Source organism: Mastomys coucha, unplaced genomic scaffold (assembly GCF_008632895.1).
Source record: "Mastomys coucha isolate ucsf_1 unplaced genomic scaffold, UCSF_Mcou_1 pScaffold16, whole genome shotgun sequence".
Classification (NCBI taxonomy): Eukaryota; Metazoa; Chordata; class Mammalia; order Rodentia; family Muridae; genus Mastomys; species Mastomys coucha.
The window spans coordinates 105,742,506-105,767,718 of record NW_022196898.1 but is presented as its reverse complement, the minus strand read 5'-3'; the positions used below and the strand labels follow the sequence as shown (position 1 = coordinate 105,767,718).

Genomic DNA, 25,213 nt, shown 5'->3' with positions numbered 1-25,213 from the left:
AGGTACTGGACAGATGATGGTACATTGATACTGCCGTTTCCACCCTCTGGTACTTAACTGATTATCTATCCCCTCGTCCTATGATCTGGTAAAGACTCTAGCCCTGAAGTTGAACTTCAGGTCATTTTCATGTATCTTGGCACAGTGTTTTTCTCTTGGTTTTTCTAACTGTTTAAAAATGTGAAAAAAAAATCAAATTTGTAAGTTGTTGTAAAGGTCAGTGGGCCAGTATCCTCTAAATAATAATCCATATTCTGGATAAGAGTCTGTGGCTTTTATGAATAGTGTGAGAAAAGAACCAATGAGCTTTATTGGCTTACCACATGAAGTTAGAAGTAACAGAGGCTCCATTGGTCTAGGCCCTCCCAGTAGTGTTCAGACCACCTAGATCATACATTTCAGAGCAGAAGGCAGTGATTGATTTCCATGCTATGTCATCTTTCCTCGTTGATATTAAAGGGGCATTGTTTATTATTTGTCCTGATATGAGAGCCTTCACACTGAGTGTATGTACCAAGATACTTCACACTGAGTGTATAAGTACCAAAAGACTTCAAATTGAGTACACATGCACAAGGAGACTTCACTTTGTGTTGACTAAGGTTTTAATCTAGATAAAATAACAATTTTTGTAACATGCAATTTTCTTCTAAGAAGCCAAATAAAATATTTCCCCTAGCAATTCCTCATTAGAAAGAGACCAAAGAGACTTCACCTAGCAACTGATTGAAGCAGATGCAGAATCCCACAGCCAAACAGTAGGCTGAGCTCAAGGAGTCCTGTGGAAGAAGGGGAGGAAGTTTTGGAGAAACCAGAGGAATCAGGAATACCACAAGAACACTAGAACATGGTCCACAGAATCACCTGACTGGCATTCATGGGGGCTCCCAGAAATCAAGGCACTTGTGGGGATCTGACCTAGGTCCTCTGCATAACTGAGGAGCTTGGTATTTTATGTGAATCCTTACAGTGCAATCAGGGGCTGTCCCTGATTCTTTTGCCTACTTGTGGAAACATTTTCCTCCTATGGGTTTGCCTCATCCAGCTTTGGTGTGAAGGTATGTGCTTGATCTTATTGTAGCTTGTTATGCCATGTGGTTGATGTCCATAGGCAGCCTTCTCTTTTCTGAGGTGAAGTGGAGGTTGGAGAGGGGAGGTAGGGGGAAGAGATTGGGGTGAGGGATAAGAGAGGAAACTGATCCAGATGTAATATATGAGAGAAGAATTATTTTTACAATGATTACTCAGTTACACTACTCTTCTTGACATTTTAGACATCTCCTAGGTGTGTGCAAAGGACTCTTTAATCCCTTAACCTTGGGTTTAGATTTGTCAAAGCAGGGCTACATACAGGAATCAGCCATTTAAGATGGATGCTGTTGCTCTCTCCTCTGGCTATAGATGATATGTTAGAAGTGTTATGACCAGTAAAACTTGAAAATAAGCTAAGGTCAAATTTTCAGGTAGCTTGAGATCATTGTCCAAGAATTTGAACTTTTACTTAAGATTTATGAATTCCAAAGCCAAAACCTACAGGATACAGCTATCTTAGGGGTTATTTAAGGGAGGGTGATAAAGATTGGAAGGAGCAGAAATCAGAGTCTGGTGATAAAACTATCTCAAATGACAGATAGGTGTCAGTCAGGAAGGTAAACTAAGACAATGGCAGACCATGAAGAAAACCTATTCTAGGTCAGATGTGACAGGGACATAATGACCAAGGCTGTGGCATGATGTTTTGGAAAATGATGGAAAAATAGGCTCCAGACTTCTATTACATTTGGATACTGGGAAGGAAATGGTGATGTTTATGGAGAAAAGGAGGAGAAGAGGGGGAGCCAGTTTTTTCTAGTGTGGCTTCATTGAGATGAACAGTTCTTTCCTGTGGAGATGGGAATTTCCTATTCTGGTCTGTCTGGTGATCATTCTCCACTCCTTAGTGACCCTTTCAGTGTGAATGCTCTGATACCCAACCCTGATAACATGACCTGCTGTGGAATCACAGAAGAATAATTCAATGAAAGGGGCTTCCTCATGAAAACATGACTCTTGTCTGTTCCTTGGGCATGCATGTTAAAAGAAAATAAGAATGCCTTTGATCTCCATGTAGCAGAGAACTTTATTGAGAAAATATGTTGCTATTTCTAGAACATACCAGATATTTTAACAGCTAGGAAAATGATGACATTAATGCCATCTGTTGAACTCTCCTTCGAGCACTATCTCATAGTGCTTGTCAAAGTTCAGTCCTGATGTACCAGTTCCCTTAGCAATCTGCCTTCTTCTAGCTTGAATAAACACCAGTAAAATTAATTAAGACATTTCAAGATTACTTTATTTCTGAATTTACTAGAACTCCTATACATAAAATCCAGAGCTGGGATTATACCAAATTTACTATGCTAGGATTGTTATGCCATGCAAGCTAAAGCTTTAAGACACCATCCTTATTATTAAACAGGAGTTTGGTTTTGCTGTTGTTGTTTAATAAAGATATCATGAAATTCTTAGGCAAATGGATGGAACTAGAAAATATCATCCTGAGTGAGGTAACCCAATCACAAAAGAACACACATCATATGCACTCACTGATAAGGGGATATTAGCCCAGAAGTTCGGAATACCCAATATACAATTCACAGACCACTTGAAGCTCAAGAAGGAAGACTACAGTGTGGATACTTCGTTCCTTCTTAGAAGGGAGAACAAAATGCTCATGGGAGAAGATACAGAAACAAAATGTGGAGCAGAAACTGAAGGAAAGGTCATCCAGTGACTGTCCCACCTGGACATCCATCCCAGATACAGCCACCAAACCCAGACACTATTGTGGATGCTAGCAAGTGCTTGCTGACAGGAGCCTGATATAGCTGTCAAAGAGGCTTTGCCCCAGTGTCTGACAAATACAGAAGTGGATGCTCACAGCCATCCATTGGACTGAGCACAGGGTCCCCAGTGGAGGAGCTAGAGAAAGGACCCAAGGAGCTAAAGGGGTTTGCAGTCCCATAGGAGGAACAACAATATGAACCAACCATTATCCCTAGAACTCCCAGGGACTAAACCACCAACCAAAGAGTACACATGAAGGGACTCAAGGCTCCAGCCACATATATAGCAAAGGATGGCCTTGTGGGACATCAATGAGAGGAGAGGCCCTTGGTCCCATAGATGCCCCAGTATAAGGGAATACCAGGACCGGGAAGTAGGAGTGGGTGGGTTAGTGAGCAGGTAGAGGGGGAATGGGTTAGGGGCAGGGGTTAGGAGGGGAAATGAGGAAAGGGAATGGATAACATTTGAAATGTAAATAAGACATCTAATAATAAAATTAATTATTAATTTATTAAAAAATAAGGATTTCACAATGCTGAGAGTTACCTGAAAACTGCAGCTATATTAGAGTGCCTATCATCTAAGTATGCAAAGGAGGGAGTCAACTAAAGTAGAGAAAAATCATTAGGGTAAAAATAAAGGCTTAATTTATAAAGGATTTAGTAAATGAAGTGGTACATCATTGTGGAATAAAGACAAAGAGCTTAAACAGTGGACTTGTTTTTATCCTCAGAGAAAATTATAGTTTGAGGAATCAGAATTTCTTCCTCTTTGATGGTTACCAAATTTTGTTCTCTTGAACAAAGTTAATCTTTCCTCAATTGAATTTTGCTTCAGAATACAATTTTTACTGAGAAACTATGGTAGATATTATGACTATTTAAAAACAAGATTTACTTTATTCAGATGTAATTACCCATAAGAAATGATGTGATTAGACATGAGTATCTATTACATTTTTGAGCTGAAGTTAGTTTTCTTATGAAATATGTACACAGCTTCCTAAGGTCAAGTAGATTTCTTACCCATTGATATTTTTAGTACACAGTCAATTATATTTTATATCAGAACTTCCTAGTAGTGGATGTTATAATCATACTTTAATAATCTTCATGCCATATTATATGCACTGGAAAAATTAAACCTAGTTAAGGACAATTGAAAATTACCCTAAATAAAATTCATTCTTAAGTTGCTATTGTAAACAAAATTAAATGCTAAAACAGGTGTCACTTCAACTTTGGAATAAAATCTAATTTTACTTCTCTACATATAAGATACTATTAACAAGTATACCCATAATTAAAGTTTGAGCATCCAGATGGTAAGAAGAGGACCTCAGTGAATGCTTTGAATGAAAGGACTGAATAAGTAAAAAACAGCTGAATCTGTGTCACACACATTTTAAAAATAATCAAATGAGCAAAATTTTCATTTTATTTGACAATATAATAAATGTCAAGGGAAAACAATGTATATTTGAAAACACTAACATCTAAGTTTCAAAATCTATGAAAACATACAATGTAAAGAAACTATATATTTAGAATCACAGACGTGGTTGCTGAACAGCAGTTGTATAAAATACTAGAACTACTCTTTCTCTACAACCTCACCAGCATCTGCTGTCACCTGAGTTTTTGATCTTAGCCTTTCTGACTGGGGTGAGGTGGAATATCAGAGTTGTTTTGATTTGCATTTCCCTGGTGCTTAAAGATATTGAACATTTCTTTAGGTGCTTCTCAGCCATTTGGTATTCCTTAGTTGAGAATTCTTTGTTTAGCTCTGTACCCCATTTTTAATAGGATTATTTGATTCTCTGGATTCTAACTTCTTGAGTCCTTTGTATATATTGGATATTAGACCTCTATCAGATATAGGATTGGTAAAGATCTTTTCCCAATCTGTTGGTTGCCATTTTCTCCTATTGATAGTGTCCTTTGCCTTACAGAAGCTTTGTAATTTTATGAGGTCCCACTTGTCAATTCTTGATCTTAGAGCATAAGCTATTGGTATTCTGTTCAGGAAATTTTCCCCTGAGCCCATGTGCTTGAGGCTCTTCCCCACTTTCTTCTCTATTAGTTTCAGTGTATCAGGTTTTATGTGGAGGTCCTTGATCCACTTGGACTTGAGCTTTGTACAAGGAGATAGGAATGGGTCAATTTGCATTCTTCTACATGCTAACCACCAGTTGAGCCAGCACCATTGAAAATGCTATATTTTTTCCACTGGACGGTTTTAGCTCCTTTGTCAAAGATCAAGTGACCATAGGTATGTAGGTTCATTTCTGGGTCTTCAGTTCTATTCCATTGATCCACCTGCCCGTCACTGTACCAGTACCATGCAGTTTTTAATCATAATTGCTCTGTAGTAAAGCTTAAGGTCAGGGATGGTGATTCCACCAGAGGTTCTTTTATTGTTGAGAATAGTTTTCACTATGCGAAGTTTTTTGTTATTCCAGATGAATTTGCAAATTGTTCTTTCCAAGTCTGTGAAGAATTGAGTTGGAATTGTGATTGGGGATTGCTTGCTGGTGGAATTGCAAGCTGGTACAACCACTCTGGAAATCAGTTTGGTGGTTTCTCAGGAAATTGAATATAGTACTACCAGAAAACCCAGCTATACCACTCCTGGGCATATACCCAGAAGATGCTCCAACATGTAATAAGGACACATGCTCCACTATGTTCTTAGAAGCCTATTTATAATAGCCAGAAACTGGAAACAACCCAGTTGTCCCTCAACAGAGGAACATTCACACAATGGAGTACTACTCAGCTATTAAAAACAATGAATTTATTAAATTCTTAGGGAAATGGCCAGAACTAGAAAATATCCTGAGTGAAGTAACCCAATCACAAAAGAACACACATGATACACACTCATTGATAAGTTGAAATTAGCCCAGAAGCTCAGAATACCCAAATTCCAATCCACAAACAAAAAGGAACTCAAGAAGAAGGAAGACCAAAGTGCGAATATTTCATTCCTACTTTGAAGGGGAAGCAAAATACCCATGGGAGGAGTTGCAGAGACAAACTGTGGAGCAGAGACTGAAGGAAGGACAATCCAGAGAATACTCCACCTGGAAATCCTTCCCATATTCAATCCCCAAACCCAAATACTATTGTGGATGCCAGCAAGTGCTGGCTGACAGGAGCCTGATATAGCTGTCTCCTGAGAGGCTCTGGCAGTGCCCAACTAATACAGATGTAGAGGCTCACAGCCATCCATTGGACTGAGCACAGGGTCCCCAATGAAGGAGTTAGAGAAAAGACACAAGGAGCTGAAGGGTTTGCAGCCCCTTGGGACGAACAACAATATGAACTAACTAGTACCCTCAGAGCTCCCAGGGACTAAACCACCATCCAAAGAGTACACATGGTGGGACTAATGGCTCCAGCAGCATATGTATAGCAGAGGATGGCCTAGTCGGTCTTCAGTGGGAGGAGAGGCCCTTGGTCCTGTGAAGGTTCTATGCCCCAGTGTAGGGGAATGCCAGGGCCAGGAAGCAGGAGAGGGTGGGTTGATGAGCAGGGGAAAGGGGGAGGGAACAGGGTTTTTTTTTTTCAGAGGGGAAACCTGGAAAGGAGATATCATTTGAAATGTAAATAAAAAATATCTAATAAAAAACTATTATTATTACAAATAAGTCTAATCTCTGAAGTAATTTTTAAAAACGGGAAGAGAAAATGTTTTTACTTTTTAGTGTGAATTGTTTGTTCAACCTACTATAACTGTATTTGTAATTGAATGATATATATGCTGAGATTAATAATTAATCATATCATAAAGTATTCTAAATTTTCTACCAGAAAGAATGAATGTCTACTGAGGAATATATGATGATATAATGATGAATGATATAATGACAAAATTGACTACTAATGACTAGTTAGTTAAATATCTATGTAAGATGTCTATGCATACTATATATTAATTAACACATTAATAAAGAATCTGTTCCTAAATATAAAATAAAATAAAATAAAATAAAATACTGGAACTCACGTTTAAATACAAAGAATACTTGATAAAAGTGCATTTTAAAATGGGAATCTATGAAACTGACAATTCTGATGTGGGAAGAAAAAATAAGTGAGCAATGAGTTCTTATAAGCTTACACTTAAAGTTAAAAGATGTGTGAATCCTTCGTACTGTTTCAAGTTCTTACTTAGCAAGCTTTATTTCCCATGATTCTAAGGGCATGGCTTATACCAAATTAATAAGTAATCCATGTTACTTTCAATTAGTTAAACTTTCTTCATAAAATCAAAAAAAATCTAAATGATAAAATTTAAAATTATTTTCCTTTTTATTGACTTATTTCAATTAACATTTATTAAATTTTGTCATTGAAAGCAGAATCTTCTTTTTAATATGTGGTACATCTGACCCAGTGGTGTGGCTTTGGTTTTTGTCCTGTCTCCAACACCAAGCACACTCAATGAGATTCCAACTTGTTTAGTAGACACATATGTTAGGAAACATGCTTTCAGCTAAAATAACCTAATTCTGAATGAAAGCAGACTTTGAAATAGTAAGTAGATTGTTTCTCAAATGAACTTTCAAAAAAGCATCCCTGAATTGGGTCAGTTGTATGGTTCTTGTCTCCCTGCTCCATCTCTGGCTGTCTGGCTTTCTTCCTGTAGGGTCACTACTCCTGGAAAGCCTGTCTGTATACTGTGTTCACTTTCTATCTGTGATGCTGCATGTATTTTCTGGCAAGAATGAAAGAGAGAACCACTGTGGTAGCCTGGGTGGGATTTTCAAAACCATCACTTAGTGTCTCAAGTGATAATTCTCCCTGTCTTAGTCAGGGTTTCTATTCCTGCACAAACATCATGACCATGAAGCAAGTTGAGGAGGAAAGGGTTTATTGCGCTTACACTTCCACATTGCTGTTGATCACCAGAGGAAGTCAGGACTGGAACTCAAGCAGGTCAGGAAGCAGGAGTTGATGCAGAAGCCATTGAGTGATGTTCCTTGCTGGCTTGCTTCTCCTGGCTTGCTCAGCCTGCTCTCTTATAGAGCCCAAGACCTCCAGCCCAGAGATGGCACCACCCACAAGGGGCCCTATTCCCTTGATCACTAATTGAGAAAATGCCCCACAGCTGGATCTCATGGAGGCACTTCCCCAACTGAAGCTCCCTTCTGTGATAACTCCAGCCTGTGTCAAATTGACACACAAAACTAGCCAGTACACTCCCCTATCTTAGTTGCTGGATTGGACTTCGTTTATTTGTAGGGCAGGACATTAATAATTAATCTATATAAAGTATATGAGGATTAGCATAAGAAAACCAAAATACAAGTGAAAGAGTTTTCTATGAAGTTTAGCCCAGAAAAATTGATCCTGGCCTTTCTCAGGATGACTGGATACACACAAGCACATACGCACATACGCACACATGCACACACACACACACACACACACACACACACACACGCATACAAACCACAAGGGTGTATGTGGCAGAAGTCCATGAGAAAGGAAATTTGCTGTTGTTCCCTGCACAGTTTTCTGTGAGCATTCTAAATGGCAATTCTGCTTAAGATTGTTCAGAAGAGTCCAAACCTCTTCGTGAAAGACTAATGGAAACTTCAGCATCTTCTAGTGAAAGCTGATGTATTTGTAGCTTATTACAGTGCCTGCAACCTTTTGATATGCTGCTATAGTGTGTTACAGAAGATGTAATTACTGAATCTGGGCTCTAGAGATAATTGTCAAAGTTCTTGATTACACAGCACCCCTAGCCCAGAAGCCCAGCAGGCCTTGCAAGCTTGCTTGATTACTTTCTCTGTATCAAGAGCTACAATTTGCTAGTGGAAAAATTTGTGTGCAGGGTGAATGAATAATTGGTTCAGGTTATAAACCAAAGAAAACTAAGGAGCAGCAACAAAATCCAAGATTGTCCTCAGCTTAATGAGATAAAGCAGTGATCCTGGATTTACCTGTACAGAGCTGCTCTTCTGAAGGCATACTTTCATAATCTAATCTTTCTATTTCAGCCAAGTACACTCTGCTACATCAAGTGGAAGGGCCCTTGATTTGATACTTCTTACAGAATATTTCTTTAAACTTGAGATGAGTCATTACAGGAAAGAAAATGTTTCCAATAAAAAATAAAGTCAACTAAACTCTTAAATGTCAAGTTTTAATATTAAAAATAAAAATATGAAGACATTCAAAATGGGAAGCAACTTGGTAGAAATTACAGAGCCTAAATGTCTGTTATAGTTCAAGGTCCACAAAGAGATACACCATAATGAATAAACATTTAGAAAACTGGTCAAAATATAGACCTTTCCAATATTCTTTGGGGGGGTGGAAAGCAGATATTCAATTTGCCACAAATCTTCTTTCTGGAATATACCAGAAGATACTTTGATTATTTTGAATGTTAAGGAAACCTGGAATGATTCAAAGTACATGAAAGTCATAACTGCCACTAGTTCAAGATCTGTTGTGAAAGAGAATTTGGCTGTTGCGAAGCTGGCTCAGTGGGTGAAGTGCCTGCGACACAGGCATAAGGAGCTAAGTACAGACCTTTAGTACCTACACTAAAGAAGTGAATCATGGTCTGGCCATGAGCACCTGTAGCTATAGCACTGAGGAGGGTACAGAGACAATAGGATCCTGAAGCTATCAGGCTAGGCAGTCCAGCAAATCAGTTGCTGCCAGGTCCAGTGAGAGATCTTGTCTCAAATGATAAAATGGAGAAAAAAACGAAAGAATGTCTGGCTTTGACCTTTGTCCGTCCCATTAATACACATTAGCATGCATGCGCATGCGAGCACACACACACACAATGTTTTTTTTTTCAAAATTTGAGCATGGAAATTACATTTTATTTGTCATCAGAAACTAAATTTATGTTGTTTCCAGGTTTGTGGCATTATGTCTTTTTTCATCATAATAAGATATACTAGTAGTTACCCATTTTTATTTATTTTGTGCACGTGTGTGTGTGTGTATGTGTGTGTGTGTGTGTGTGCATATGTGCACACATGTGGAGATAAGAAGACAGCTCATAGGAGTTGGTTCTCTCCTGACACCTGATATTCATGGATTGAATTTTGACTGCAAGGCCTGCATATAAGCATCCCTCCACTAAGCTATCTCATTGGCCCAAGTAGCTCTATTTTCAAAGAATGTTAATTCCTGGACTTTCCAGACTTCATGTGTGTGCTATAATAAGAACAACAAAATCTTGTATGATATGGGGTTCCTTAAATGCACAAGTTATTACCAAGAGCAAAGCATGATCAGGCAAAATTGGCAGCTAAAAAATATAAAATACGTCTCTACCCATTTAGTGTATAGTTCAGGTGAAGTACAAAGGACCATCTCTAAAATTCTGATAGAGACGCATTGGAGATCAATATTGAGTTTCTCTGCCTTTGTGCCACGAATAACCAGGATCTGGAGAAAATGTGCACACTTCAAGGACAAGTTAAAACTGGAATGAAAAATCCCATGGCAAAGTCTCCCAGAATCAGTAACCAAGTGACTCACTGAGGATCCAGAGGATGCTGCAGTCCTGCCAACTTTATATGGCTCAGAGTAATTGTATGTCTGAACAGAGAAAATCTCTGAACGAGATGAAAAGAAAATCATAGATTGCACTATTCCATCAGTGCCACAGACCATGGAAATATTGCATTGTCTTCCATTCTGTGCCAGCTGGAATGTTTGAAGTAGATAAGTGCTGCAAAGTGATAGCATTGCAGGACACACTTGACTCTAATAAGCACAGCCTAAGGACAGTGCTCATTGAGAGCCAGTGTCACAGATGCCAGCAACGTGTACAACAAGAAATGACTATTTCAAAAGTACTTACTATAATTATCTAGGGGAAGCTTCCTAACAATCTGTATTAGTTCTTCATTTATCTGCCTTTGTTAAGCATCTAAAATCTTCACTATTCTTAGGGGCTAGGCTGGTAGTCAAACCTGTAATATTATCTAGATGTCAGGTGTTAAAGACTGTGTACCAAGTGATAGAAACTTTGGCAAGCCTGTTTTTATAAATAAAGCTTTATTGTTGGGCTGGAGTGATTACTCAAGGGTGAAAAACACTTGCTGTTCTTGCAGACAAGACAAGCTCTTGCAGGATCATTTCCCAAGACTGACATGTAAGGTCATAATCACCTATAAACCCAGTACCAGGGGATCATCCTAGGGCCTCTCCTGTCCTCCAAAGACATCAGGCATACATGTAGTACATAGACATACATGAAGACCAAACACACACATATAAAATAAGACTAGATAGTTAATAGACATGTATACAGACAGAGGATAGATAGATGATAGATAGATAGATAGATAGATAGATAGATAGATAGATAGATAGATAGATGACAGACAGAGATAGATAGATGATAGATGATAGATAGATAGATAGATAGATAGATAGATGATAGACAGATAGACAGACAGAGTGAACTTTATTAGAATACACAACTAAGGTAGTTTTCTCTACAATAATGGATTAGAGAGATTGAGACAAAGACTACATGGGCCCCAGAGCTTGCAACATTTGCCTATCTAGCCCTTTACAGAACATGTTTGCTGACCTCTGCTATAGACTATAGGGAGCTACAGAGCACATTTTTTTTCATTAAAATTAAGCATTGTTCTTTTAAATAATGGCCAGGGTAAATAAAACTAGTCAGGTTCAGATTCTTGCCTGGGCTGGGAACAGAGGCTGCAATTGAAGCCAGCTCTATCTTGCATTTCCTCTGCTGTGCTGACACATCATTTGCTCTTCTCTCCTAAGGCAGTATATTTATCTTCAGTGGAGTTTTTATGCACAGTTCAAGAGGAAAAAACAAGTTTATCTCTTGGGGGCTTCATGGAAGCCAAGTTAGTAAATGATGTTCAACACAATCACATTCACAAGAACCTGAAGTGAACACAGGCCTTGAGGTAGAGTCAGACATGACTAGTGAGACATGATAAGTGTAAGGGCACTAATAGTTTCAGTATCCACAGTGGGCCCATGCTTTCATGAAGTGTGTGTGCCTGTGAGTCTGTGGACTGGGATGGAATTAAGTCTGAGATAAACAATGAACCACCAGAACCTCGAGCAAAATGTCAAGTAGAGAAAAATGTTCCATACCAAGAAAACAGGAAATAACCTGTTCCCATCTGGTAGGAACCCACTGTGAGCATTTGTGTATTTTATGTGAGAATTCCCACCATTACAAAATCTATCTCTAGCCAGGTATGGTGGCTCATGCTTTTTATACCAACACTTAGGAGACAGGGACAAGGAGCTCTCTGAGAGTAGAAGCCCAGCCTGTTTACATGGTGAGTTCCAGGAAAGCCAAAGCCATGTCTCAAAAACATACAGGCCATCTAAAATCTTTTAAAACTTCTACAATGTCTATCAGATCCTAAGAAAATTTCAGAAACTGATGGCTTACAATCCCTTAAACTGAGCTAACTCCCATGGAGTTTGCCTGTATGTGCAACTGTTCTCATCACTTCGAAAAGCCAGTGGAATAGAAGGGCATGTCTGCCTCCTCCCCACAGTGCAGCAAAGAAGACCAAAGTCCAAAGCAGATAGTGGAGATCAGCTGTTCTTTCCTCGTACCAGGAAAGTAGGTGGCCATCTGGCCATGTCTGTAGAGACAGCTGTTGAATACTACTGATACCTAGTCAGGGAGGGCTTCCCATACAAATTGTCAGGAGCTGAGTACTCCCCCTCAGACACCTGCTTTTTCATCTACAGCAAAAGATACTGGACTCTTAGCACCAGCTCCCAAAAGAATTTCCTCACCTTTGACCAAAATCTTTCACCTCTTTTGAAGAGATGTGTCTGTATTACATGTACTGTTATTCAAGGTACAAACTCAGAAGTACGGAGTTCTCTTTGTCCTCTAGATGTTCTCCTTTGGTTTTTTCATTGTTTCTTTTCAGATGTGCAAAAATATATGATTCATGCAACAAACTCTTCAAACCTCAGTGGAAATGTCACTGCTTCCTGACATTATTCCTAATTACTGAGTCTTTAGTTCTTCCGACCTCCTGTGGCAATCTATACACATTCTTTTTCTCACAGTTATCGCTCTGGGAAGCAGTTACTCACTTAAAGGTCATTCCCATTTAGGAAATGAGCCCTTTAGAGAAGAGGCTATGTAGGGTGTGCTAAAACTCCCACTACACACTTGATAGCCCCTATGTCAGAGAAGAGGCCATCTCAAAATACCAGTAATGGCAAGTTTGAGAAACCTACATGTTAGAAACTGTGGCAACTCTGCTGCCCAGCATGGCTCCTGCCAAAAAGAAACAATTGAATGAAAGCTCACAGAGGACCACTTCCATGGAAAAGTCACCAGTCCTGTGCACTTGTTAGGGAGTCATATTTACTACATGTGCTCATCTAAATAAGAAATGTGGGGACAGTTTCACAGAAACACATATAAGATAAAGGATGTGAAGAGAGTAAAAGGAGAGAATGAAAGGGGACAAGAAAAATAAAAATACATGACATACTTGAAAAAATGTCAACAATATATACAATGAAACCTAACAATATATAATAAAAAATACAAACACACGTGCATAGCTAGCAACTGTTTATACATTTTTGTGGGTAATGAATATAAGAATTCTTTACTCGTTTACTTTAGGATTTTGTTTAAATATTAAATAAAAAATAAAGAAAACTCTGTATTTTTATTAATGAAAGAAGGTGTTTGATGAAGACATCTCATTTAAATTTGAGTATTCCAAGGTCTCTTATTCTCTATACATTGTCCAGTTGTGGGTCTCTGTATTTGTCACTGTTTACTGCAAGAGTAACCTTCTGTGATGGTGGCGGAGAAGACACTTATAGATGCATGTAGCAATGTCATGAGGAGTCATTTTATTGTTACACTCCTTTAACAGATCTATAGTATTTGGTTTCCCCGTAGGCCCAGGGCCTATTTAGTCTCAATTTCTTGGCTACCAGAGCAGTGTCAGAGATTTATTCAAATGAGTCCTGACTCATGGAGTGGACCTTAAATCCCATCAGATAGCAGTTAGTTACTCATACGTTCATGCCACTAATGTGCCAGCATACTATACACACAGTTTAACATCGTAGATTGTAGGATTTGTAGCTAGGTTGTTGTTTAGTTACCTTTCTCCTTTGGTAATATACAGAGTGTCTCTCAGTACCATGAATACTAGTCAGTAGGGGTGAAGGCCCTACTTCAGAAAAGGCTTTACTTCTCCCTTTTAAATTAGATATGTACATGTTGTCTTCAGCAATAGGAACTTACCATCAGTGTGTGAAGAATAACAAATAACCTTGGCAATAGCCTGAGTTGTTTGAGGATTTCCACAGAGTTTCTTTAATCAACAACTCAATTAGATGTAACCTATTCCTGGCACTGGAAGTTTCCCTTGATTACAAAATATCTCTAGTTGGGCCCCATTATTTGGTGACTCTATTTTGACTTTTTTGATATATGTATATATTTAAGAAGCTTCTACAGTAGTAGATTTCTATATGACCCCTAAAATGCACTTAGTGTTAGTTGTCCTTCTTATACGTTCTCCCTTACCTCCTCTTCACTCCTCCCACTCCATTTAATCCTCCTAGTCCAGTCTCCCCACACCTTTATAACTATCTATTCTATTTCCTCACCTCCCACACCTGTTCTTCATAACTAACCTCTGTGATTAACCACTTACCAAAAAATTAATACAAATACAGATATATGGGTCATAGAGAGCATGTACAATATTTGTCTTCTCCTGCAGTGAGTTTATGTGTAACCCTCAGGTGGCCCTTAGTGTGAGCTATCCCTCCACATATTCTCTCTCTTGCCTCCTCTCCCTTTCCCTTTGCCTTTTAATCTTCCCATTTCAATGCCCCCAAATCCTCTCTCCATGACTATATATTCTATTTCCCCTACCTTAGGAGTTTTTGCACCTCCCCTAGTCCCTTACTCTATATCTAACTTCTATGGTTATTCAGATAGTAGCTGCTTGTTGCATGTTTAAAAGCTAATATCTACATATAAGGGAATGCACATATATTTATCATTTGGGGTCTGAGTTACCATACTCAGGGTATTTTTTCCTGATTCTATTTACCTAAAAAATTCATGATTTCACTTTTTTAGCAGCTGAATAATATTCCATTGTGTGAATTTATGACATTTTTACTATCCGTTCATCTGTTAATGAACATCTGGACTGTTATCAGCTTCTGGATATTATGAATAGAGCAGCAATGAACACAGTTGAGTAAGAAGGGCCCAAGAGTAGTATGACTGGATCACGAGGTAGATCTATTCCCAGTATCTTGGGAAACCACCACATTGCTTTCCACAGTCTCTGTACAAGTTTGCATCCTGATAGCAATAGATGAGTGTCCTCCTTTCCTCTTATCTTCACCAGCATGAGCTGGTGTCGTTTGTTTTATTTATCTTGGCCTTTCTTACTGGTGTAAGATTAAATTCAAAGTAGTTGTGTTTTGTATGCCTCTGATAACTAAAGATGTTAAGTTCTTTAAGTGAAAACCTCTATATTAATTCACAAATATTTTATTATTTTTTAAATACAAAATATTAAAAACATTCTTACTATTCTTGAACTATCTTTGATAAATTTCCACATTTTTTTACTTAAATTACAAATCTATTTCAATGTAACAAGAAACTCTATTGTGTATCTATATACATATAAATTTGTAAATATATTATATGTAAGTTATACAAAGCAGACAAAACAAATGAACATGAATGATTATATAAATAATAAGACAAAAATTGGTGTTTTCTGTTCCTGACTGAAGCATCTACTCAGAATCATAATTGAAATGTTTTCAGTCATATGCATAGCTGTTTACATGTATAATATACATTCTACACTATTGTTTATATTTTATAATTTTACTCAGACATATATTCTGGCACTTTACAGTGCATATTAGTTCATATTAAGTTCAACTTCTTTTGTAAGACGAATAGGAGCCTCTATGCTGACTGTTAGCCTTGTCTGATTCTAGTCATGGGCTACCATTTTTGAAATGTTTTGTTCAGTCTTAAGCAAACACTAAGTATCCCCTGTTGTACACTCTATCAAGTGATTCATGAAGTCATGCTTCTCTCCAGAGCATGTTGTCTATGTCACCATGGTATCCAGATCACCATGTTCTGTTTCTGGCCCAATCATAGATCCCAGAACTCTTATTATGTGACTTCATTGTTGTTACTGCCTTTTCTTGCTTCCTACAATATCTAATGATTCCAAACTGAGGGTCTGAAGTATAAATCTAACATCTTCTTCCTACAAAAATAGTAAAGTTTTGTGTTGTCTTTAGACTAAAACGTAGGCTTCATGGCTGGACATATAACTTGCTGGATGACAGGAGCCTGATATAACTGTCTCCTGAGAGGCTCTGACAGTACCAACTAATACGGAAGTAGAGGCTCACAGTCATCCATTGGACTGAGTACAGGGTCTCCAATGAAGGAGTTAGAGAAAGGACCCAAGGAGCTGAAGGGTTTGCAGCCTGTTAGGACAAACAACAATATGAACTAACTAGTACCCTCAGAGCTCTCAGAGACTAAAACACCAACCAAACAGTACACATGGTGGGACTAATGGCTCCAACAGCATATGTATAGCAGAGGATGGCCAAGTCGGTCATCAATGGGAGGAGAGGCCCTTGGCCCTGTGAAGGTTCTATGCCCCAGTGTAGGGGAATGCCAGGACCAGTAATCAGGAGGGGGTGGGTTGGTGAGCAGGGGAAGGGGGAGGGAACAGGGGTTTGTTTTAGTTTTTGTTTTTTTATTTTATTTTATTTTATTTTGGAGGGGAACCTGGGGAAAGAGATATTGTAAATAAAGGAAACATCTAATAAAAAATGAAAAAAAAAGTCTTTTGGTGAAAAAAAATTATCGGCTTTATTACTGTACCCTAAATTAGTGCATAATAATATCTCAATAATGTGGTCATGGGGAAAACACACACTGTTTGAGTCTAACTTGTAGTATATTTTCACTTAATAGTCATAAAAATTTAATAATTTATTGTTAAGGAGAAGAAACCAAAATTTCAAAGATTTTTGTTTCTGAAATTTCAAGAATTTTGTATATGCTGAGGTCGGCAATAAAATATTTTTTAAAAATCACTGTATTTTATTATGTTGTATGTTTAGGAAGGATTTGAGAAATGTTTACTGTACTAGGGGTATTCTAAAATGCCTTTGAAGCCAATTCTTAGTCCAGAGTCTTACAATAGCTCAGCACTATTGCAGCCCCAACTTACGATATTTTAGGGTCAGTGAAGATAATCTATCTGTAACAGAAACTCCTGTAATGAGAAGAAGTAGCAAAGCTGATGATGCAGCCATGGGTAGAAGAACGACTTTCTTTGCTATAATTGACTTCAGCCACTTTTGGTTAATGAATCAGGGCAATGACTCTTAAAAATATGGTAGTGGATCCATCCTAGGCTTTCTAGTATAGATGCTTAATGAGATTCCCAGTATGTGCCCAATATGTGAAACAGCTGTCCCCACTGCATTGGAGGCCCAGTGCTGTGGACTATGGTCTGTTAGAACTGTACCCAGGTGGCCATTCACATGTTTGTCTGTACATCTGTGGTTCATCTCTTGCTAAGGAATTTCCTGAAGTTTTTGCTTTTGTTTTTGTACATAAAATGGTCAGGAAAATCTATCAAGTGTGGGCAGACAATCTTTAGAGAAATATGTCAAGTGCTGTCTCATCATGGTACTCTTCTCCATCTTTTACAGGTCAATGCACAAGCTGGCCCAGCTGGAAAGACTTGACCTAGGCAATAATGAATTCAGCGAGCTGGTAAGCAAATGTGCTTCATTAACTTGTCAAATAGTCTCAAGGAGATTCTTGTTGTATCTTCACAACCCAAAGCATTAAAACATTGAGTGAATATGTATGCTTCCAAACACTAAGATAATGAAAGCTAATAGTTATATTGATTGCTTCAATACGCAGTAAACCACAGGAACCGGGTATTACCTATCACAAAAAGTCAAAATTAGAGAAGATGTGTGTTGACAATTTAGTACCAATTATGTGGCAAGAGGAACCATGTTAAGTGTGCTACAAGCTTCACCTTAGCTAATCTTCACCTGACACGTGGTCATTTTAACTTTATTTAAATGAACCTGAAGTGGTCCCTAGTACATAACTGTTATGTGGCTACACAAGGATTAAAGGGTATTGTTCACTTTGAAGACTGCTGTGGTGGTTTAGAAAGTTAGTTCCAAGGGTCAGCAGCCTTCCAGTTTTAATGAAAGAACCTTTCCCATGAAGACATGTTGATACATTAGTCATTCTCTTTAAGATTGACAGTGTCTGACAGACATTTTCAATTTTTGGCTTTATTCCAAGTATGTCCAAAGACCAGAATCACAAAATCAAATTAGAAAGCAAGAAAACCCAACATTTGTAAGAAAACACACCATTCTTTATTCAGAAGTTTCCCATTAGACATTGTCGAGTCTCCAAAATCAAATTTACCTGTAGTTAAATGAAGGCCTCTAACTAATCAATCAGCTTTTCTGACCCTTGTTAATACATTTTGGGAAAGTCAATTAATATCTATCTCTAAGCCTCATTTTCCTGTCCCATAAAATGGGAACTATAGTGATTGCTGCCTCAGAAGGTTTGTGTGAGAATTAAATTGAACATGTATATAAGATTGGGCCCAAAGTGCTCTCAGCCAGTGCCCTGTGTAGAATGGCAGGATTTTCAATCATGCTATAATATTATACATTAAGAATACTCACTGTTTTACTTTAACCATTTCCAGTACATTATTATGTTGTCCTATATGCCGATTGTCAATGTTAGAGATAGGCTTTTATTTGTCTGGATTAAAGGCTTTAATCTATCCTTAAATAAAAATCCCCTCACTAAAATATCTTCCCTTCTGCTACTGGGATACGGACCTACATAATAACTTGTCTTTGTAACCAGGAAGGAAAGGACTCCTGGCCTGGGAAGCTTGCATTATGCCAGCTGCATGTGATGTTGCTGGGTTCTCAGTCTAGGGACACTTCATCATGTACTATAGCATGTGTCTCTGAAACCAAGCACTGTCCCTCTCCCTCTTAAATATACTACCATACTTGGTTCTCCTTCCATGCTCTCTCCAGAACCAGCTCAGCTGTCATTTCTATTCTTACCAGTAAGTCCCCAGTAGTGGCTCCATAGCCAGCCAGGCTGAATCCTCTGGATGTGCACTCTGCGGTAAACCCAGGGAAAGTAGATGTCAGACCTTCCATCTGTCACATTATGCCACCCAGCTTACTGAGTATGGGCACAAGGAGAGAGAATAGATGTACCCTAGCATGCATTTTTCCTCTCAATAGTTTAAAGATAATGTTTTCCATGTGTGTATGTCTGTGCAAATAAGTGTAGTGTCAGAAAAGTCTTTCAGATTCTCTGGAGCTGGAGTTATAGAGTTATAAGCCACTTGACCTGGGTACTAGGAACTGAACTTGGGTCTTCTGGAAGAACAGTAAGCATCCTTAATCACTGAGCCATCTCTCTAGCCCTGAATCATTGTATTTTTAAGGAATATATGTATGGTGGAGACAGGGATTGGGGTAAGGGTGGTAAATAACCTTGAAGTATGTACAGACAGATGTAAAGTTAGTTGCTAAAGTTCTAGGGAGAGCCTTGCTTTCACTTACCCTATATGCTTGATGTCATGATAAAAAGACCACAGACAGAAATTAAGTTATTTCCCTTACTTTGTAACTGCATCTTTCTCACCATTAAAATAAGAGCATCACTTTTACACATTTCATGGGCTTTGGGAAAGTTTGGATATAAGAAAATCTGCAGTAAATACTCCACATACATTTTTGAAGAATTTCAGTCACCTAAAACTTTGCAAGCTTTTCACATGAACAAATGTCAATTAGTACTTTAAAGATTTAGATCAACAAACATGAGTAGGTGTTTTAGTTACGACTGCTATTGCTGTGAAGAGATACCATGACCATAGAAAGTCTTATAAAGGTAAGCATTTAATTGGAGCTGGCTTATATTTCAGAGCTTTAGTCCATTATCAGCATGGTGCTAGAAAAGCAGCTGAGAGTATTATATTTGGATCCCCAGGCAGAATGGAGAGAGAGAGAACCGATGGGCCTAGCTTAAACATTTGAAACCTCAGAGCTCTGTGACACACTTCTTCCAACAAGGCCCCACTTTCTCCAACAAAGCCACACCTCCTAATAGTGTGACTACCTGTGAGCCTATGGGGGCCATTTTCATTCAAACCACCACAGTAAGATATATGGAAAGAATTTTCAATGTAAACCCATTTTTCCATTTCTGAAATAAACAGACGTGTGTGTGTGTGTGTATGTGTGTGTGTGTGTGTGTGTGTGTGTTGATAAAATAAAATGTCTTAGAGTGGATAGTTTATGAACAATGGAAAGTCATTCTCACAGCCTTGGGCATTGGAGGACTCAGTGTTAGGTTGGGGTCCATCCTCTCTTCTTCCAGGATGACTGTGCTGTGTTCTGACATGGCAGAAGACAGAAGGCAGAACAGGTGAACTCTCTCAGAAGTTTCTTTTCAAAACATATCCATCTATTCATGAATGTACAAACCACATGATAAACCACTTGCAAAATGTGCCTGCCTCAATACCGGTGCAATAGAGATTTCATTTCAGTATGGATTTTAAAATCACATAGTAAAAGAAAACACCATATAATATATTCACTTCAATGCCAATTCTGGGTTTTTTTAACTTGTGTTAATAGTTGTAATTATATACATTATTCTGTCTACTTTGTAGATTCTTGTTATTCATCAATTTAGGATAATAATTTCCTTTTCTCCTTAAAATTACCCTCTAATCTACTTATGTTCTATCTTGCTGGAATTTGTTAGATGTGAATATAAGCAAGAAATTCTGCATGTTCAAGAACTGCAAGCTACTTATTTTATGCATTTCATGAAAAATAGCCCAACAAGGAATGATTTTTAAATACATATTTCAATTCCTTAAAAACATGTTTTCAATCTCCCCACTTAGAAATATACAATATCCAGTCTCCAGCATTAAGATGCTTTCAGCATTTAGATCTTTCTGGAAAGATCACTGTTGGAATATTTGCAACTCTTTGAAAGTATATGCAATGTGCCACGTGCTAACAGAACCTGCTAAACAATAGGCACTACACTTCTGGGTTAATGTAAGGGCTTAAAAGCACTTGCTGGTCTTCCAGAAGTCCTGACTTCAATTCTTAGCAACCAGATGGAGGGAGCTAGGACTCCAAATACATATGCAGCAGAGGATGGCCTTATATGACATTAATTGGAGGAGAGGGAGGCTTGATGCCCCAGCATAGGGAGATGCTAAAAGGGTGAGGCAAGAGTGGGTAAATGGGTGGTGGAGCACCCTCATAGAGGCAAAGGGAAGAGGAGAGAGGGAAAATGGGATGGGGGAGTTGATGGACGGGTAACCGGGAAGAGGGATATCATTTGAAATGTAAATTAATAAACTGATTAATTTTAAAAAAGAAAGAAAAACTAAATAAAAGCAGAAACAATATGTCAAGAGCAAAAGAAGTGTTGAATTTGTAGGAAAGACCAAGACTTATTGCTTTACCTATAGTGCAAAAATGGACTGAGTTTATCATCTTTAATGAATTCATCCAAAAACTAATGATATTTTACTAGTATTTCAAAAATGTCAGAAAATCTTTATAAAAACAGTTCATAAAATAAGTCACCCATGGATATTATTCAAGAATTAATTCTATGAAACTCCTTTATAAAAAATGTACAGAAAATATCCTGTATTCTATAAACCACCATTCAAATCTATAATGAGGCTGAAAATTATAGCAAGAAAAAAATTTCATCTTGGGATTCAAGTGGATTTTCTGTTCTATTTTCTCTCATTGATTTTATAAAATACTCAAATTTAATGAAAATCTGTGTTTTGGAGATCCATATAACTAAAAATGATCTGTTACAGACTATGTACTCAGGTAGTGTGTAGATTAATACGTTTTCACAGAAATTTGAAGTTGTTGAGTACATTTTTAATTTCTTCACATGCAATTGAAATTCATTGGACTATAAAATTAATTTTATTAAAAGCATTACAGTAAGTGCCTCCACTTCCCTAGTTTCCCAAGGTTTGCTCATTTTTAATTACCTAAGATGCCTGCACACCTGAGGCAACAGCACTTGGACCTCTCCATCCCTTCATGTGTAATTACAACACATTTCCTACATCTAATCAAATTTTACCAATTGTTCTTCAAATAAAGATTATTTTAAAAGAACAAAATAAAAATGAATCATTATATAACAAGCCATCTTATCTTTAGGCAAAGTATTTAAAACTTGAAACATCCTGATTAGTAATGTCTCCATTTCCCTGCATTTGGAGAACTATTAAGAATCACATCAGAGGCATTGCCAGAGTTATTAATATAACAAAACTTAAGAGCTGAAACACATTCTTGCTGTAATTGCAAGCACATCATTGTCTGCCTTGGTCAGGAGTACCAGAGATACAAATTGTATAAATTATTTCACAGAAATTTTGTATAAAGACTGACTAATTATGCCCTGGAGAAGGAAAGGAGTAAGAGAGAACATAGAAGAGATGGAAAGTCATTAACACAGAACAGATAAGAAGAAGTGAAGAATCGTGGGACCCTGAAGCTGATGATGTTAAAAGGAATGCCTACCTGCTGGCGATATGACTTTGAGGGGCATCATGCGTTTTGTAGCTGTGTGAAGAAAACTACAAATGGAAAGAAATGGTCTTACAGTGTTTAGTGCCAACAGTCTGAAGAAATATTGCTGGTGAAACGATGAGAAGAAAAGTTGAAAATTTCCATATTTCTCCAGCCTCTTATTCTCTCTAAGATGCTCTATTTATGTAGAGCTCATCACAGATCCACCTGTCAAAAAAACAAACAAAAAAACAACAGTAAACTTTTGATTTCTGAAGTATATTATAAAAGAGTAAGCTCCCATCGGAAAGCCAATAGCCTAATAAGCGGCAGTTTAATTCTGTGCTGAGTACAATATACAATAAAAATCCTTTCTGACTAGATTTTGGCATCATTTTCTCCTGAAAGTTCTCCCTGGCCTAGCAGAATACCAAGCTCCCACCTGGCACTTGGAATGAATCATTTGGCTTTAAAAGCAAACAGTTCAGTTAGTTTCAATCATCAGAATTATGCCTATCCATGCAGGAAATGTTTAATTCAAGCTAGACAGTAATGGAGATGGGAGAAACATTTCCATTTATCTGAAAAAGCAATCATTTTATTATAAACTGTCTTTTAAGGAGTCAATCTTCAGGAGCAATATTAGGCTTTTTCCAAACAGCTTATATAGGAAGCTTTATAATTCAAAATTGTAACCATTCCTACTGTGCTGGCTAGTTCTGTGTCAGCCTGACATAAGACAGAGTCCTTTTGGAAGACGAAGTCCCAATTAAGAAACTCCCATTGTGGTGGCATATGAACACTGGCCTGAAAAAGCCATTGAGTGCTCAGAGCTCAGCTGGCTTTTCTGAGGCAACCTTGGACAATAAGATTGATGAGAGGAAAACAGACAATGAAGGTCTGGCTTGTGATGTTTCAGGGGAAGTAAAGACTCTATTGTGGCCATACATGTGTTTTTTTGGTTTTTTTGTTTTGTTTTGTTTTGTTTTTTAAATTACGACTCTGTGGTGCTAGTCAGAATCAGCCATGATTAACAAGAGACCAACATTACTAACATGAAATGGCCTTACTGAAACAATTGATGCTGGATTTTAGCTGGAACTAAGAAATTAGCAGTGGTTAAGAAGACACCAGCAACATTAAGGATTATAAATCTGGGAATATTTCCTCAGGGTCAACAAATAGAAACTGTGGTACAGAGGGAGCTGAAGCTGCATCTCATGCTCAAAACTAAACTTGGCAGTATAAGAAATACCTTGGTTTTGTAGGCTTGAAGGGGTAGTGCAGAGCAATTGATGCTTGATGCTGGAGTTCTTGAAGAAAAACTGGGAGAGCTCATGGGTGAAAAGTATAGCCTCGATTGCTGTAGAAGGTTTAGGATTGAAAGGATCATGGAAAGAAGTTGAGGCTTGATGCCATGTAGCAGGGTCAGAGTCCCTGAAGAGATCCCAGGAGTGGCCCTTGGTGAAAATACAGCACTGTAAGTTGTAACAGAAGACTCCATCACCATCATTTTGATAATATTATGGGCCTACCCTCAAGAACAGCAGTAGGTGTGGAGTGGTGATGACCTGAGTCTACAAGACCTAGTATGTGCTGTGGCAATCTCTTTAGAGCCCAGAAGCCTGACGCTGAGCTTTATACAGCTGGGCTGCAGTTTTACTCTAATCTAATTCTGACCATGTTCTGGTTCGTTCTTTCTTGCAGTGAGAAAGTATTTAATATATTTTTTATTTTACTGGAGCCCACAGTTGCATGAGATTTTAAAATTTTAGAGAGATTTTGGAACTTTGGAAAGGTAGGTATTTTAAAGGATTGAACTTTTAAAGTGTTTGAATTCTTTATTCATTTATTCACTTTACGTCCCAATCACAGCCCCTCCCCTACCTCCTGTCCCACCCACATTTTTAAAAGACTTAGAACTTTAAAAGTTGGAATGTTTTATATTGTTGTTAATATTAACATACTCTCTTGAGGATAAATAAAGAAGAAAAGGCTCTAGCTGAATAGTGATTTATTTGTGTGTCACATTGACAAAAGGTGAACTGTGATGGTTAGTTTTATGTCAACAAGATAGAACTGTTTTGGAAGCGGAAAATACAATTGAGGAATTTGAGATTTGTGTGAGGTCAAGACTTTGGTGCATTTTCTTTGTTGACTATTAATGTGAGAGGGCCAAGCTCAAATGATATCAACCCTGGACTTGTGGTCCTGGGTGCTATAAGAAAGTCAACTGAGCAAGCTGTAGGGAATAAACCAGTAAAGAACATTCCTTCATTTCCTGTGCATCAGTTTCTGCCTCCAGGTTCCAGCCTGAGTTTGTGCCTTGGTTCAGCGATTGACTATGAAAATAAACCATTTTCTCCACAAGTTGCATATGGTCATGGTATTCTCTCACAGCAATAGAAACTTTAAGACACCAACTAATTCTGAAATTTGAAAAAAAATTTTGATGAATGATTCAGTTAAAACAATTTTTCCAGTGAAAATAGTTGCAGACATTCTTTCATAAGAGAATCTAAGGGGATCACCATCGTCCATCAATGCAACATCTGTTGACACAGGATCTCAATTCATGGTTTCCAGTGTAAAGCATGCAAATGAAAACTTGTTTTGTGGTTTCAAACAATAATAAAATAAATCACTTTATCCAGGCTTACCAAAAAAAAAAA

General features: G+C 37.9%; 1 protein-coding gene across 15 annotated transcripts in view; it reads left to right on the top strand.

Annotated features, from left to right (window-relative positions):
• Window positions 1–25,213, top strand: part of Lrrc7 (leucine rich repeat containing 7) — a 483,929-nt gene that overhangs the window by 320,438 nt on the left and 138,278 nt on the right. For all 15 annotated transcript variants that reach the window (XM_031375980.1, XM_031375979.1, XM_031375984.1 and 12 more), the window contains one exon: window positions 17,598–17,661. In XM_031375980.1, coding sequence (XP_031231840.1) covers window positions 17,598–17,661 — 64 coding nt within the window. The remainder of the gene's footprint in view (window positions 1–17,597; window positions 17,662–25,213) is intronic.